Below are 15,076 nucleotides of genomic sequence, written 5' to 3'. Positions count from 1 at the left end.
TTGTTTTCTGGAAAAACAGGTCTGGAGCTCTCTGCAAGCAGACTTCAGTCTGCCCTGTCCCTGTGTTTGCTCCTGCCCAAGCCCCACATGCCTGGATAACTGGGCATGTGGATATAGGGGATCTTAAGTGGGATATATGAGCATGTTCTAGGCTGAGGATTTGTTCCTAGGCATTTTCTTTCTTTCCCATTTTTAAGACAAAGAAAGAACACCATCTGGCTCCAGCATTTGTGGGATGCAAAAGTGCTTTAACAAAGGTGAGCCGCTTAATTTTCTGTTACACATTTGGATACAGAAAACAAATATTTGCGTAACAAAAGCAGCAGAGAGGCTCGTTTCCCCTCTCTACAAAGATCTCCATGTTCTGCCTGAAGACAGATGCGTCCTTTTCCTCCTGCATCACAGAGGGATCCCGTCAGCTGCTGCCTTTAAACCTCCTTTCAACAAGACAGGATGGAGAGAAGATGGTTGTGGAGGTGGAAGTGGTGGGGAGAGGTGGATCAGCATCTGATTAGAAAGCGGAGGAAAGTGGAGGAACTGAGGAGACAGGGAGAAGTAGCCCAGCTTCTGTGTGAAGAGTAAAGGCGGGGATGCTGAAGAAGCATTTCTGTGCTGTGTTGTGTAACGTGCTGTGCAGTCTTTGGTGTGGGTCTCTGTGGGAAGGCAGGACGGAATATATCCATATTGGAGAGAAAAGATTTGGGCGGATTTCGTTTTCCTTGTTGTTTTCTTAAAAAAAAAGCTGTGTGAGTAGGCGACTTTTTTTAGGTATGACTCAGGACTGTGACAGCAGGTGGTGGGACGCTGCAGGTCAGGGACATTGTGCCTCAGCCAAGCTGAGTGTGGCATGGAGACTGCAGCAAGTCAGGCACATGGAGCCTGCCCGGTTCTGTCCAGGGAGCTGAGGGCTTTAGTTGTGTCTGGGGGAGGAGTGTCAGAGCTGGAGGCATCTTCAGGGCTGAGATTAGAATTCCCAGCTGCTCTTTCACCCTGCAGACAAGTGTTTGGTTGCTCCAAGAGCCCTTCTGTGACTTTGAACCCACCCTAACTCCAGTAAAAGCCAGATAATTTTCATTTGTCTCCCAAAACGCATAATTCAATCCCAAAACAAAATCATGGTCACTGTCCAGGGAAAGGGCAGCATTTCTTCATCTTTGGAAGAGAACATAGTCTTAAATTGTAGTCAAGACTCCTTAAGAACTCCCAAGGTAATGTCCTAACATGGGTAGGACATCATCAGTGAAGACACATGTCAAACAGAGGAGGGATTTATTTAGGCATTAAATATCATTAAGACATTCCTCTGTCCATATTTCCTCTATCCTGCCCTTCTGGCATCCTGCCTCAAATCCCAGGCTGGGCTTGAAACCTCTTGGGGATTTAGTTCCATCATTTCCCAGAAGTCTCTGCTGAGTGTTCTTGTGGTCACAGTTCATCACACAGAGGACACCTGCTTGTTAAAAAAAAAGACACATGAAGGACTTTCAAAGGGCTCTGAAAGTGTTTTTGTATTTCTAGCAACACAGAGATAGATAAACATAATAACAAAAATGCTCCCTGTTTCTCTGTCCTCACTACTCTGGAGCATTGTTTGGATTTGGGACAGACAAGGTTTTCAGGAAGAAGTAATATCTTTTAATAGAACACATGATATTGTTGGAAGGGGAAAAAAGAATGAATTTTAGGTACACAAAGCCTCTCTGAGTTCTTTTTTTTATTATTATTATTTTCAGTTGTGTCAGTTGGTTTAATAAAAGATTAATATCTCTTCCCATGAACCTTGGCTCTCACACCCTTAGACCATCAGAACCAAAACAAGATTTTTGCTATGACTTTGGCCTTAGGTCAGTGTTCTTTAAAAAGTCTGGGATCTCTCCTCCTCTGAAGCGTGAAGGCTTACTTTGTAAACATTTTCTTTTTTCTCTTTCTTTAAAATGGCCAGCAAAACCCCCATATTCTTGATAAATTTCAGTACCTATTGTAAGGTTGCTCTCTGATAACCATCTCCCATCCAGACCATCTCTTAGTTTAGTTGTTTCCCACTGGAGTTCCAAGATTGCTTTCTTTCACATGGGTTCAGCTAGTTATTTTTCCAGTGAAGTTCCCGTGTGAGCAGTAGATCACTGAGGTTTAGCAGCTATCTGGGTCATGCTCCTTTGGAGCCCCTTAGTGCCCATGTGGATCCATCAGCTGTACAACACCCACTTTCGTGTCTCTGATGCTTTCTTTGTTGTTTTGCTGTCCGTCTCATGCAGAGTGCTTACAGCATGGGAGGTGGATCCCAGCAGAGGGAAACTGCTGCCCAGCCCTGTTAGCACCAGAATGGAGCCCTATGATGAGGGTGCTGGGGCTCTGCACCATCACCTGCTAAGGGGAATGCCAACAGGCAGAGGGGAGCAAAACTCCTTCTGAATTTCTGTCTAGAATGTGGTACTGCCTCATTTGTGAGGGAAAAAAGCTGCCACTCTTGGGTTTTATGGCAGACCTGGTGTACGCTGGCAGTAAGTCAGCTCTGGACAGAGAGCTGGCCAAGCTCCCTGCATCCAGATAGTGTCCTCAGGCTCAGATTTAGTGCTGATGGGTGGGGGAGAGCAAGCTTCATCCCTGGCCATGCTGGCTGTTGTGTAGGATCTCATGTAGAAGGTACAATGTTTTGTGTCATGTTCAGCTTCCAACAGCAGCACCATTTCAGCACCTCAGTGCTGTGCAGGTGCTAAACATCTATGCATTGCCTTTTGTCTCCTCCTACCCCTTCTCTGAGGTGAAAAGTGTGATGTGCTGCTCTGTCTCCATCCTTTCTGCTTGGGTTTTGGGAAGGGTTTGTACTTGTAAATGTATATGTCAATAAGGAAAGGTTTTAGAAGTGAATAGTGCTTTAATTTTCTCCTGTCTTAAGATGGATTCTGAAAACATGTCTTGCTTTGTCATACCTACATGAGTAAGGGCAAAAAGTCTGACAGTGACCTGAAGATGTGACCTCTAGTACTGATACAGCTGTGCCAGCCAGGCAGAGCCATAGTCTTCTGTGTGCAAGAGCCCATGTCTGAAAGTATTATATTCCCCTCTAGGCATCTGTTTATCCCATGTATCCCATCATCCCTGATTTGTTATTTCTTTCCTTCTTCTCGCTGCCCCACTGTTCTCATTCCCCCTGGATGACACCTGTAAACACCGTGAGGTGTGGGCAGCTCGTGCCATGGTGCCTCAAAACTGCTCTGACTCTGGGTTTGGGGGCAGAGGAACCAAATTCCCCCCAAATTGCAGTAGGGTTGGAAAGAGGGGAGGTGAGGGAACTGCTCAATGTGGGTACGTGGGTTAAGTGTCTCTGTGCCTGTCCTGGTGTGTTCTGCTTGCAGGAAAAATCAGTGTGATATTGAACGTGCTGGTCTTTGATATCTCTGTGGCTCCTATAAAAAACTCTGCAAATTGAATTCACAGCACAGCTTCTTATCTCCTGAAAGGAAGAAGTAACAGCATCATCTTGTGTTTTAGCCAGACGTTTTCCCTCAACACTTCCCCATTTCTACACTAAGGGAAAAACAAATGTTGAGTCTTTTTTTTTTTTTTCCCTCCTGTATGAAACATTAAGAGCCCTTCACACAAAGCAGCTCAAGTGCAGAAGAATTAATTGGGGAAATTAGGTTGTGCTGTATTCCTGGCATTTTCTCAGAAACAGTAATTGCCCTAATTCTCCACCCTGTCAAGACCTGCATCCGCACCCTGTTTTCCTCCTCCCCTTTTCCTCACTGCCTATCTGTTTTTCTCCTGCTTGAGTTGCTGTTTTCATGCTGTTGCCATTTATTTCATTCCAGTAATGAGAGGGATGTGGCAGGTGAAGAGCTCTCACAGTCTGGTGACATCTTCTTTGAAGCACAGGCACAAAAGAGCAGTTTGTTTTTGGGAAATAAAAACTCCCTGCTCTGGTACTTGACCTCCACGCTCACCTCTTCTCCTGCTCGGGGTATGTTACTGCTGTCATTGCAAGTCATTTGGCTCAGGGTTTTTGTTTAATAGAGTCTCAATATTCACTTAAACACTGACCTCCATGCTTAACCTCTCTGTGTTCGCCCCATACCACCCAAACCCTCACACACTTACTGAGAGCTAATCAAACTTAGGGTCTTTCAATCAAATCTCAGCCCCACTCCCAGGCATTTGAATTGAGGCTTTTGATTTCTCCCAACCACTGGGCTGAGATCCAGAGGCCTGGGAGCTCAAAGCCTTTCAGTTTAGCTTCCTGATGGTTTTTAACCTTCAATTTGCAGAGATCATAGATGTAGCCAAACAGGGAGGAACATTTTTGTTGTTCAGTATTTCCTAAAACACCTGGTGATATACATGGCAGGTTCAGGTTCAATAGAGATGACTCTTCCAGTCTTCCCCATGCTGACTGGACTTTGGCTGCTCTTAAAAGCTGTCCAGGCTGATCTCTGCTTTCCTGAGAGCTGGAGAGAGTGCTGGGAGTAACTAGTCAAATGCTGGAGCCAGGTGAGGGCTAGTGACACCATCACCAGAAGTCAGAGATTCAGTTCAGTTCAGAAAGCTGGGGTTGTTCCTCAGTGCAGCCAAACTACCAAACCTGTGCTGTAAAAACTTGAGACAGCAAATTTCCTGCAGGGAGTTCAAAAGCCCTTTCCTTCAAAGCAATTTCCTTCCCATAAAACTTAACTAGGGAGGGCAGAACTCTTTTCCATTTTCAGTGTTCTCTGGGTGCAGCCAACAGATCCAGGGAGGCAAGAGAAGCTACTTGTGATCCCCATCCGTCCTTGAGTAATTTTTCCCTCCCTCTGACTATAAGACTGTTTTTTTCCCTCTGTTCTAATTTTTTTTTATCCAAGTGGAATTCCCAACACCTGCTAGAGGCTGCCTGCATGCAGCGTGCTTGCTTCCTCCTGCTGTCCCCCCTTGGAACATCCCATTAGCCCGAAAGCTGTGACACACAGGGAAAAGAACACAATGCCTCATTTTGAGCCATGAAAGACTCTACCATGGTGGAGATCCATCCAAAAGTGTCACCAGAAACAAAAGGATTTTGTAAGGTCAGTTCAGAGAAGCTGATGGTTCCTGGGTTTTACCAAGGTGGCCTGATTTAAACTACAGCTACAGCAGAAGAAGGTAGAGAACCACATGCCTGCAAGCTTCATTATTCCAGCATAAGTGGAGCAGAAAGAGTATGGCTCCTTCTGAGCATATGGAAATGAACAGCTCATGCTTTGGGAGGAGCACTGCCACTTGCAATTGAGGGTGACTGGGATGTGTAAATGTAAAACCCTCCCCTCTCATCTTGTCTAGGTTGTTGAACCCATTTCCTCGCTTCATCCCAGCTGGCCACTGGCCTCCTCCTGCCTTGCCACCTGCAGGACCATGATCTCAGCTCTCCTTTACCATGGGTACAGCCAAGAGATCACATGTTGGTCAGGAAAGGTGGGCAGCATCCCCAAATCTCAGTATAGTTTTAAGTCAATTTAGTGAGAGCAAGGATAAATTACGTTTTGCTCCAAGACAAACTGAAGACCTCCCTAGAAAAATTAAGATGCAAGTATCTTCATCAACCTCCTTAATTAAGATGCTTGCATGGAAAGAAACCACTGCTTTTCTTTTTTCCTCCTGATTCCTGCATGGTCAGAGTTTCTGTAGACTCTTCCCTCCCAATATTCCCCAGTTTCATAGTCCTGCCTCTCTCACAGCCCCAGCAAGTTCCCTCTCCCTGCCAGCTGGATGGAGAAAGCCCCTGTTTGCAAGCAGCTATCCTTAATACATAGACTGTTTAGGGCTCAGCTGTCAAAGAGAGCATGTTCAATGTAAAATCAAGGGGCAACGATGCACAAAATTGCACACACACACGAAATGGGAATCTTTTCTCAGTGCGTGTTGAGCTTTGAACGCTTAAGTGATTCCACCTCTCTCTTCCCCATCCAATTACGTGGGCAACACATGATAAGATTGCTAAAGGAATTAGCGAGAGAAATCTTTATACTGCCTAATCAATACTTTTCTTCTCAGCAGAAGGCATCTCCCCCCTCTGGCCTCAGCCATGTTCTCATTTGCCCTCTGAAAAACACAATTCCACCTTCTCTGTATTTGGGCTGTGGTGACCAGGTGGAACAACAGCAGTATGTCTGAAAAAAAATGATCGTAGTTTCAGAGTTTCTTCCTTGCCTTAAAAAAACCTCCAAAAAAAAAAAAAAAATGTAGTAGAGCCCTGCCAAACACATGTTTTGCTGTGTAGGCCGGAGAGACTTTCCATCCCTTCCCACTGTATGGCCTTACAGGAATGGTCAGCAACCTTATAAGCAAAGACAAGGGATGATAATTTTTCTGAGCATCACTGAGGCAAGATGCCAGATTTTATGGGCCACCAGACTGATCCAATATAGCAAATCCTGTGTTCCACTGTGGATTCTGAGACCAAATTATCAATTAATGTGAAGCATTAAAAAATTCAAATCCCTTTTAGTTCCCTGCAGTCATTAGTGACAAGATACAATATCTATAGCTCAAATGCTTTGCCAGCATCCCCTGGCAGCAAGGCAGAAACTTCATTCCTTTTTTTTTTCAAACATATACAAAGAAAACATATGAGATCAGTGTTTTTTACAGTCAAATTCAGCTGCCTGTCCATATTTACTTAGATGGAGGAATAAATTGGGTTTGGGTTACTCTTCGGGTTAGTTATTTGTTATTGGAATAAATGCATGGTAATAGATCTGAGAGAGGAAGATGTTTCCCTTTCAGCTCTGTGTTTGAGGTAGAATTTGCTTTGTTCTGCATTATATTATATTGATGTTTTTTTCCCACTGCTGGATGACTTCATTTGCTCTGCTTCTTTCTAGCTTCCATACCTCTGCCACAGCTGGCTTTAGGATACAGCTTTATGCATAGATTTCTCTTTACTTTTCCCCTAACTGTAACACTGTAATGCAGAAGCAATTTAAACAGCCAGCATGAACCAATTTTCTAAACCTTTCCCCCACCCATTTCCTACCTCAACTTTTTGGGAAGGGATGTGAGTCAGTCGTTCTCAGGGCAATTCCCCAAGCAGAATGAGCTGTCATCTACATTTAGCAGCTCAGTTTCCACTGCTAGTGCAGGGTGGGAAGGTGCCCAGGGCAATGACCATCTGGACACACCCTGAGGGTGTATTTTGTGAGTTCCCCAGGCAGCTCTCAGCCTGAGCGCCTCAGTAACCCAGTGAGAAGTGTGTTACACCAAATCACCATGCTCACCAATTGCCCTTCCATCTTGGAATTTTGTCTTCTTTTAGTCTCAGTGGGAACACAAACAAGCTCACTAGAAAGTCAGCAGAGCTTATGCCAGTCCTTCACTCTCAATTTGCTCACTGAGATCCCTATCCCTTTTCCTCTCTCCCATTCTCCAAATCTCTCCTACTTTGACGCAGAGGAAAATGTAGTGCTGCATTTCCTGCTCCAGCATTTTGCTTCCCTTGTCCCCTCCTGTTTTGTGAGTGCTGGCAGGTTTGTAGGTGATTGGAAGCAGTGGGTTTAGGTATTTTCTTCCCTTAACTGTGACAATACTGATGGGACAAAGACTTTTGGGCAAGTGTAGGGTGATGTGTGAGGTGCTTCACTGTACATTTGGCCAACAATACCCTTAACACTGGCTAGCCTGAGTTTACTTGAGTAAAGATATCAGGCCTGGGTCTTGTTCTGCTGGAAGAGGCAGACGAGTACCTGCACTGTGCCCAGGAGGGCTGGCAATGGGCAAGGATGCTTAAGTACCAGATACGGAGAAACTGTTCAAGCATCCTAAAACTTCTCTTGTCTGGAGATGAATTCTGCGTCCCCCAAGGGATGACATTCTATATGAGCATTCTAGGTGGCTTCTCAGACCAAGGAGAAGTTTCAGGAGGCTGAGTCCCCCTTGACTGTTATCCAGCTCGCCCTCCCTCTGCACTGGTGCAGGTGATGGTGTGTGGTGCAAGATGGTGGTGACTGGGGCCAGAGGGTCTCATCTACCCCTTGCCCTCACAGCAAGGGCTGCACAGTGTTGGGATGTTGCAGCCAGTGAAAGACTTATGGTTCAGTTAAAGACATACCCTTTCCCTTCTTGTCCCCTTGCTTCATCCCCCCCATCCCTCCCTCCCTCTCTCACCCTTCCCTTCTCTTTTGTTTGTCTCCTTCCCTTGTTTTCACCCATTCACTGTCAGGAAGGGCCACGTCCGAAGGGCCAGTTCAGCGCAGCGTGGCAGCGACAGAGACTGGCACCGCCGGCAGCGGCAACAGTGAGTGCATCTCAACCCTGGGGCAGCTGGAAGCGGGGGACTGGTGCTGCTTGAGCATGAAATGACACGTGGGGTTGAGTGGCTTTGGGACTAGGTCGGGTCTAGAGTGTTTTGGCAGCAGAGGGGCTCTTGTCTGTGGTGGGAACTGCACACATTTCTACTCTAGCGGCTCTCTGGGGCTTCTTTGTGTGGTGAGATTATGTGGGGATCAATGGAGAAGTCCTCAGTGCAACCTTCCTCTGTGAGTGACCAGGCTGTGCCTGCACTAGTGGACAGTGCAGGCTGTTCTCAGGCTCTGCTGGCAGCAAGTGCAGCATGTTTTGTCTCTGTGCAGCTAAACCACCCTCTGACTCCAAGCAGCGTGGCATTTGCACCGTTCACTGGGACTGCCCCCTCAACAGTTGTTTGGATGGTCAAATTGTCATGGACTAAAAGCAGACCATTTGAGCAGCTGGACTGTCAGATGCCAGCCTTGACACTTTTGTCTGCTACCTTTCTCTGTATCTGACCAGTTGGTTGCCTCCAGCTCCAGTTGAGTGACCGTCAGCTATCACTGCCCACTGCTTGTCCCACCCCTTGCCCACAGGGGAGACAGTGAGGGATTGGTGCAAGTTCGAAGCTCTGACAGAGGAGCAGAGTTTGGTTTTGCCAAGGCAGTGGCTGATGGGAGCCATGGGAACTGTGTGAGCCTGCTGAGGGCTGGTTACACCTCTGTCTACCCTGCCCTCCCTCCCACAGAGCCAAGCCAGCATCCCATGGTGCTGCAGCCTCTGTGTAGGATCCTCAGCCCGGTATGTCTCTGGCTGTCCCAGCATCACAGAAGCCTCCTCCAGGCAGCTGGAGGGTGAGCTGCAGGAGCCTGTGAGAGGTACAAACATAAAACTTGGTTGTCCTGTGGGGTTTTGCTGCTGTCACTCAACACAATGCTCTGTTGATCCAGACAGTTAGGGAGCCTTTGCTTGAGCCCATTCTGGAAGTGGAACGATCTAATCCACCCAAACTGCAGAGCAGTTATGACTCCTTATAAGTTAGGACTTTATTTCTCAATAGCTTCCCTGTGCCAGCAATCCCAGAGAGATGAGCATAAATATTTACAAAGTAGCCATGGCAGGGATAAATTACCTGAGTCCAATTACCCAAACCTCCCTGTGGCATTGCAAGGGGAGGTATGTGCTCCTGGCCAGGTGATGCAGAACTGGCTGTCCCACCACCCTGTGTCAGGAACACTTCTCTTGCTCCAGCAAATGCCTGCATAGTTTTAAGCAGCTGAGTGGATCTTGCAAATTGAAGGAGCAAGTTTCTGGCACTTCCTGACTGTTGCCAGAATCACGCGGGAGTGCGAGTTCAGATATTGCTGATTTTGCAGGGGATATGTCAGCAGATAAGATTTGCCACTGAAAGGTGATTTTGTTACATTTATGCCTTTCTGAGCCAAAATTGAATTGTGGGGTGTGGATGGGAATTTAGTTCTTAGCACTGATGTAATTTTGTATCCTTGGCCCTGAAGGCAGTTTTTAAAAAATTATTTTCCCCTGTGCCCTGACACTCTTTTTTTGCCTTTGAATCATGTCCTTATGACAGAACAAATACTAGGGTTGACCTTTGCAATGTGACATAATAATATGTGACTTCTTTATAGCTCTTTTCATCCAAAATTCTTGGCACACTATGAATCTGATCTTGCAACCACTTGCCACTGGGCTTAGCACTCACTGCTCCAAGCAATCCCTGGGGAAGCCAGAGGAGCACAGAAGTGCTATACTTGAAGGATCAGGCCTTAGAGAAATGTAGCACATGTCTGTGAATAGCCATATTTTGGAGAGAGAAAGCCTTACCTTCTGATTTATTATTTTTATTTGCTATCAGAGTGCCATGCCCAGCACTAACATGACAGCCTCCTCTTGGTTACAGTGTCATGGCAGGTAATGCTGGGGCCATGTTCATAGCTGTTATCTACCATCCTCTTGCTTTTTTATTATTTTTTTTTCCAGCTCTAAAAGCATGTTAATTAATAAAATCCTTAGCTTATCCTGCACCATTTGATCCTGCAGTAATCACAACATTTTATCTTATTAGCAAGTAGGAATTAAAGAATTAAAACTACTCGGGGGGGAAAAAGAACATAATCACTTTCCCTGGTCATCCCTTGTGAAACATCCTTGCCCTTAGAAACCCCAAGCTCAGCCCTGATGGCTTGACAGAGGATGGAAATCCCAAATCAGTGAGTGCTTGATCTGAAAACCACTTTGTGTTCTCCTATTCCTGCTGTGAAAGGGAGAGCTCAGTTAGGTGCATGGAGAAGAGTCTAGCAGTGAGATCCCAGCCTCAGACTGGGCTGCAGGTCCATTCCATGCTACTGTTGTTTTCTGCTGCCACAGGAAATTCAGTTAGTTCTCCTGTGCCTCAGTTTCACATTGTTGAAAGGTGATCCCTGCTCATCCTCACCAAGGAGATTCACATGAAAAAAAATTACAAGAGGTGCAATCATTGTGGTGTTGGGAAACAGGTAAGTATCTTAGGAATATGTGGGGAATCTGAGAGCTGAGACATTTGTGGTGATGTTGCATGGAGTGAATTTTGGAAGAACTTAGTAGCTGTAAAATTCAGAGTGAAGCAGGTAGGATCCTTGCACTCAGCTCTGCTTGGAATGTTCAAGATAGGTAGAACGAGGAAGGAGAACTTTTCCACCTTGTTGATGGGAAGTGGTTAAATCTGGGGATGGAGACCCACTAACTATGATTAGGTATCTACACACCTCAACACTGTTTGCCATCAGTAGAGTACTGCATCCTCCCCACAACCTTAAAAAATCCCTTTAAAAATAAATTCATTAGGAGTAAAGAGATCTGGAAGGGATTCCCTGGATCATCAAATCCAATCCCCTGCTGCATCAATCACATCAGATTTATCCTTTTCATAATCAAGCACCACTATTAAATGTGCTCCTAAGGGAAGACAGTCCCAGAATCTCATTGCTTTAAATTGGAGATGCTCCTGATTTCCAGCCTGTGCTTAGTCATGGCCCGTTTGTTAAACAGCAGGTACCTGGCACAGAAGCAAGAAATTTAACACAGTTTTCTTAAAATAACCACCCAGAAATTCTATCCACAAAAAAAATGCTGAGGTTGCAAAAGAGAACGTGCAAGGTCAGGTAATGATAATGAGGAGGCCTGAGCTCAAACTTGCCTCTGCCTTGTAGTACAGACTTCACATAATCACCTGCCGTTAAAACTTGTCTGGTCCAGGTGAGGTACAAGGCAAAAGTACTCACAGAACAAAGGAACTTCTTTGCTGTTCTTCACCATCATATTCATTGTGTAACCCTCTATCTTTTTTGCCAGGTATAACTAACTAAATGTTTATAACTAAGCTAAACATTTGACTATTTTTTCTTTTGCTGGCAGGCATTTCCATCCCATTTATATTTTCACTGTACAGGCCATCACCTGCACAGCATTCTTGAGAAGTCAGTGAGTTCATAGAATCATGAAATGGTTTAGTTTGGAAGGGACATCAAAGACCATCTAGTCCAACCCCCCTGCTGTGGGCAGGGATACATTCCACTAGACCAGGTTGCTCAAAGCCCCATCCAACCTGATCTCGAGCACTTCCAAGGGTGGAGTTGCACTGCCCCATTTTACAGATTAGGAAAGAAATTCCAGAGCTATCAGCCATACAAACCCATGGAGCTGCAAGGGCAACTTCCCCCCTCCAAAATGCCCCTGGCTTTATCCAGTGCAGTCTGAGTCACTCCAAACCATGTAATTGCTGGTGCAGCAGTCTGCCCTGTGGCACACAGTGTATGATGCATGTCATGGAAAGGATGGGATGCTCTAGACCTATGACTTGTCTAGTTAGTTAAACAGAGTGCAAAAGAAATGGACAGAGGGGAGAAACTACTGAATGCAGACTGAGGCACAAAACCTCAGTGTTACCCATTAGATGTGACCCAGCCTAGTTGTGACCCAATGGCACAGGAGCTCGGTGCTTAGCTTGGGCCTCTGCTGCACAGCATGGCCACAGTGACTAAGGAGAAGGCCTTATTTGCCAAAACCAGGTTTGGAACTAGGACGCTGCAATTCCATGTTTGCTTATTTAACTTGGCAGGTGTTCAAGTGAAACAGGCACAGAGGGGAGGTGTCAGAGCTGATCTCGGTACCCGTGTGTGGGATTTTGACTTTCTATTTCAGTGCTCCTGTTTAGAAAAGAAATGCATGCAAACCACCACCCCCCTTTTTTTTTTTTTTTAAAGCACTATTTAAATGTCATGAGAATGATACAGTGCCCACCTTAATGTGCCTAACAAATTAAAATATTTTATTAGCCTATAATCTGAAAATCATTACTGTGCTTACTATAAAAAACTGAAGGTCTTCAGAGGGAATGATGTCAGTGGGTCTAAAATGTATGCAAATGTATTCCATTGCTACAAAGGTACCAGGGGTCAGACAGGCAGTCCCCCAGCCCTAGGGCAACAGGCTGTTAGTGTGGGAGGGAATGAAATGCATCTCATAGTGGGGAGGGAGAAAATGGATCTCTTGGCTGATTTTCCTGGAGTTTTGCAGGGTGAATGCCTGGGGCTGTGCCTGGCTGGTTGGGATGGTTTCAGAGGGAAGCGTTCATTGGTGCTGCTCCCACGCACGTCCCCTGCAGTGAGAGTAAGGAAGCACTCCAGACGGCTCATCCCAGTCATGGAAGAGCTGCTTGGAACCTCTGGCCCTATCTGGCTTGCATGGGCAGCACAGGGGCCTGTTCGCCTCAGGTAGAAACGTGCCTCTGGTGTGCTCTTCTTCCTGCAGATGACTCTGGATGTGTCCCTCCAAATAACTGATTCCTAGCATAGGACAGGCAGAGACAGCTGCATCTAAGAAAGTGGCCCATTCCCACTGTCCCAGCGGCAGTGCTGGTTATTCCTCACCGCCCTGGGCAAGTGTCAAATGGTTCAAAGATTAATTACCATTTAACCGGCTGTATTTCCATCTCAGTGGAAGGCTTCAGTGGAAAAGACAGGAGTACTGGGATCATTTACCCCGGTATTACACAGGAGATTACCCTGTACTTACGAGGTCACCCGTTACCGTGTAATTAGACCTCCAACGCAGGGAAGTCCGCGATAGGTTTCCAAACCACTCTTCTTCCCTGTGTCAGAGAAGCAGAGGGATGGCAGCAAAGTGCAGGCTGAAGCCTCATTAGGTGCATTTAAAGCTGTTAAATGGTTTAAAATTCAAGCTGGGGGAGGTGCAATTAGAGGGCAGCAAGGCCACCTGTACCTGTCAGAGAGAGGGAGGGGAAAAAAAAACAGAGCAGTTTGTTCAGGAAACATGGCAAAGCCAAAAAAGAAAAGAGGGCTGTGAGGGAGCTTCCTGTGCCAAGTGGCTGAACAGCAGCAGCAGCTGCTGCTGCTCTTCAAGTTTCAACAGGATCAATTTTGCCAGTGGTGGAGGGCTCTGCTGAGCCACAGACCCTGCCCTGTAGGATGATAGTCATGGAGGATGATGCAGAGGGGATGTCCTGTGGGTCAGCACAATGGGTGGGCAGCAGGACTCCCTCCCCATGCCTGCTGCCTCTTGCTCCAGATTGCTTTCCTCCATTTCTCACATGCACCCAAATCAAACTCCTTCTCATAGAGCATTTGGAAGAATGACAAATGCCTTTGATTATCAAGCACAAATTCCAGTGGCAGCTCAGTGCACCTCTCGTGTGGCTAATAGAGCACCGAGCCCGTTCTGATCAATATACAGCAAGTAGCGCTGTAAAGTGAGATTGTGCCAGCCCTAGGCCACGTTACATTTTTTCTTTATAAGCCATGTCCTCTTCGAACCAAGCACAGTCTCTTGTGGGGCAACAGCTCCCTAGAAAATGTGGGTTTCAGTGTGCCAGTGAAACAAATGATCTTCTGAAGCCCTCCATGTAAAGAACCCAAGTCAAAGAGTGAAGTGTGTTCCTGTACAGCAATCATTATTTTAAATACTCTTTCATGAAACAGTCACATGTCCCCGACTCAGCTCTGCAACCTCTGGAGGGGTGTGGCAGAAACAAAGACAGTGTAAAGCCATTGATTACTGAGGACAAAAAAGAGCTGTATGTAAATACTTTGTCTAAAGAATGACCAGAGTGGGGAGATGTGCTACCTGATTGTAAATATTTACAAAGTGGTGAGCTTGAAGGTTAGAAAATGTTGAGAAAAGTATATGAAAGTTAGCACGGGGATAATGCAGTGAGGATGAGAGTGGGGAAAATCAGTGTGGCAAGCAAGAAATTTCCATCGTGTAGGCAAGATTTGCTTGTGATTTCCTGAGGGAGGCTGTGGGTTGTTCACCGGGATATATGGATTGGCACCCATCAATACCTTAGCAAATCCTTTAGGGCCTGGTCTCACAATGGAAAGAGGGAAGAATGGAATTTAATAAGGGGTTTTTTTCAGCTCTACTTTTTGGGCTGTAAAGTGTTTTCATAGGCCAACATGCGTGTCATTGCCGGTGCATGCTGCACACACATACCTAACGCTCCTGGGCTAGAGCGGCTTATCCAGAGACAGCAAAAGCAGCCGAGGCTTTAAGCCCAGCATCTGTAGTCACATTTATCCTTGAAGTAAATGCTCCAGCAATGACATAATTGAGGACTGTCCTGTCTGCTCAGCATATGTGTGCAGGGGTCATTCATCCTATCCGGCACTGCAGAACATTAGCGGTTTTTTAGACTCACTTTCTCCTTCCATCCTTCCGATTGTGGCTAACCCTAATGGAGAGCTGGTGGCTAGAGACTCCTCTAGGAAAACCTGCCCTGTTTGGAGAGCTGACCATCTAGAAGCAGTTCTGTATTACGGGCAAAACT

At 46.1% G+C, this 15,076-nt stretch overlaps 1 protein-coding gene across 2 annotated transcripts in view; it reads left to right on the top strand.

The window, feature by feature from the left end:
• NTRK3 (neurotrophic receptor tyrosine kinase 3) overlaps positions 1-15,076 on the top strand; it is a 215,013-nt gene that overhangs the window by 186,436 nt on the left and 13,501 nt on the right. The window contains exon 16 of one of the 2 annotated variants that reach the window (XM_027884976.1): positions 8,168-8,242. The exons of the other annotated variant lie outside the window; for it this stretch is intronic. Coding sequence (XP_027740777.1) covers positions 8,168-8,242 — 75 coding nt within the window. The remainder of the gene's footprint in view (positions 1-8,167; positions 8,243-15,076) is intronic. 2 annotated transcript variants of the gene reach the window in all.

Source organism: Empidonax traillii, unplaced genomic scaffold (assembly GCF_003031625.1).
Source record: "Empidonax traillii isolate 1590-97213 ecotype Southwest subspecies unplaced genomic scaffold, ASM303162v1 scaffold158:size1480230, whole genome shotgun sequence".
Classification (NCBI taxonomy): domain Eukaryota; kingdom Metazoa; phylum Chordata; class Aves; order Passeriformes; family Tyrannidae; genus Empidonax; species Empidonax traillii.
Note: the sequence above shows the minus strand (reverse complement) of the source record. Positions and strands in the feature narration are given on the sequence as shown.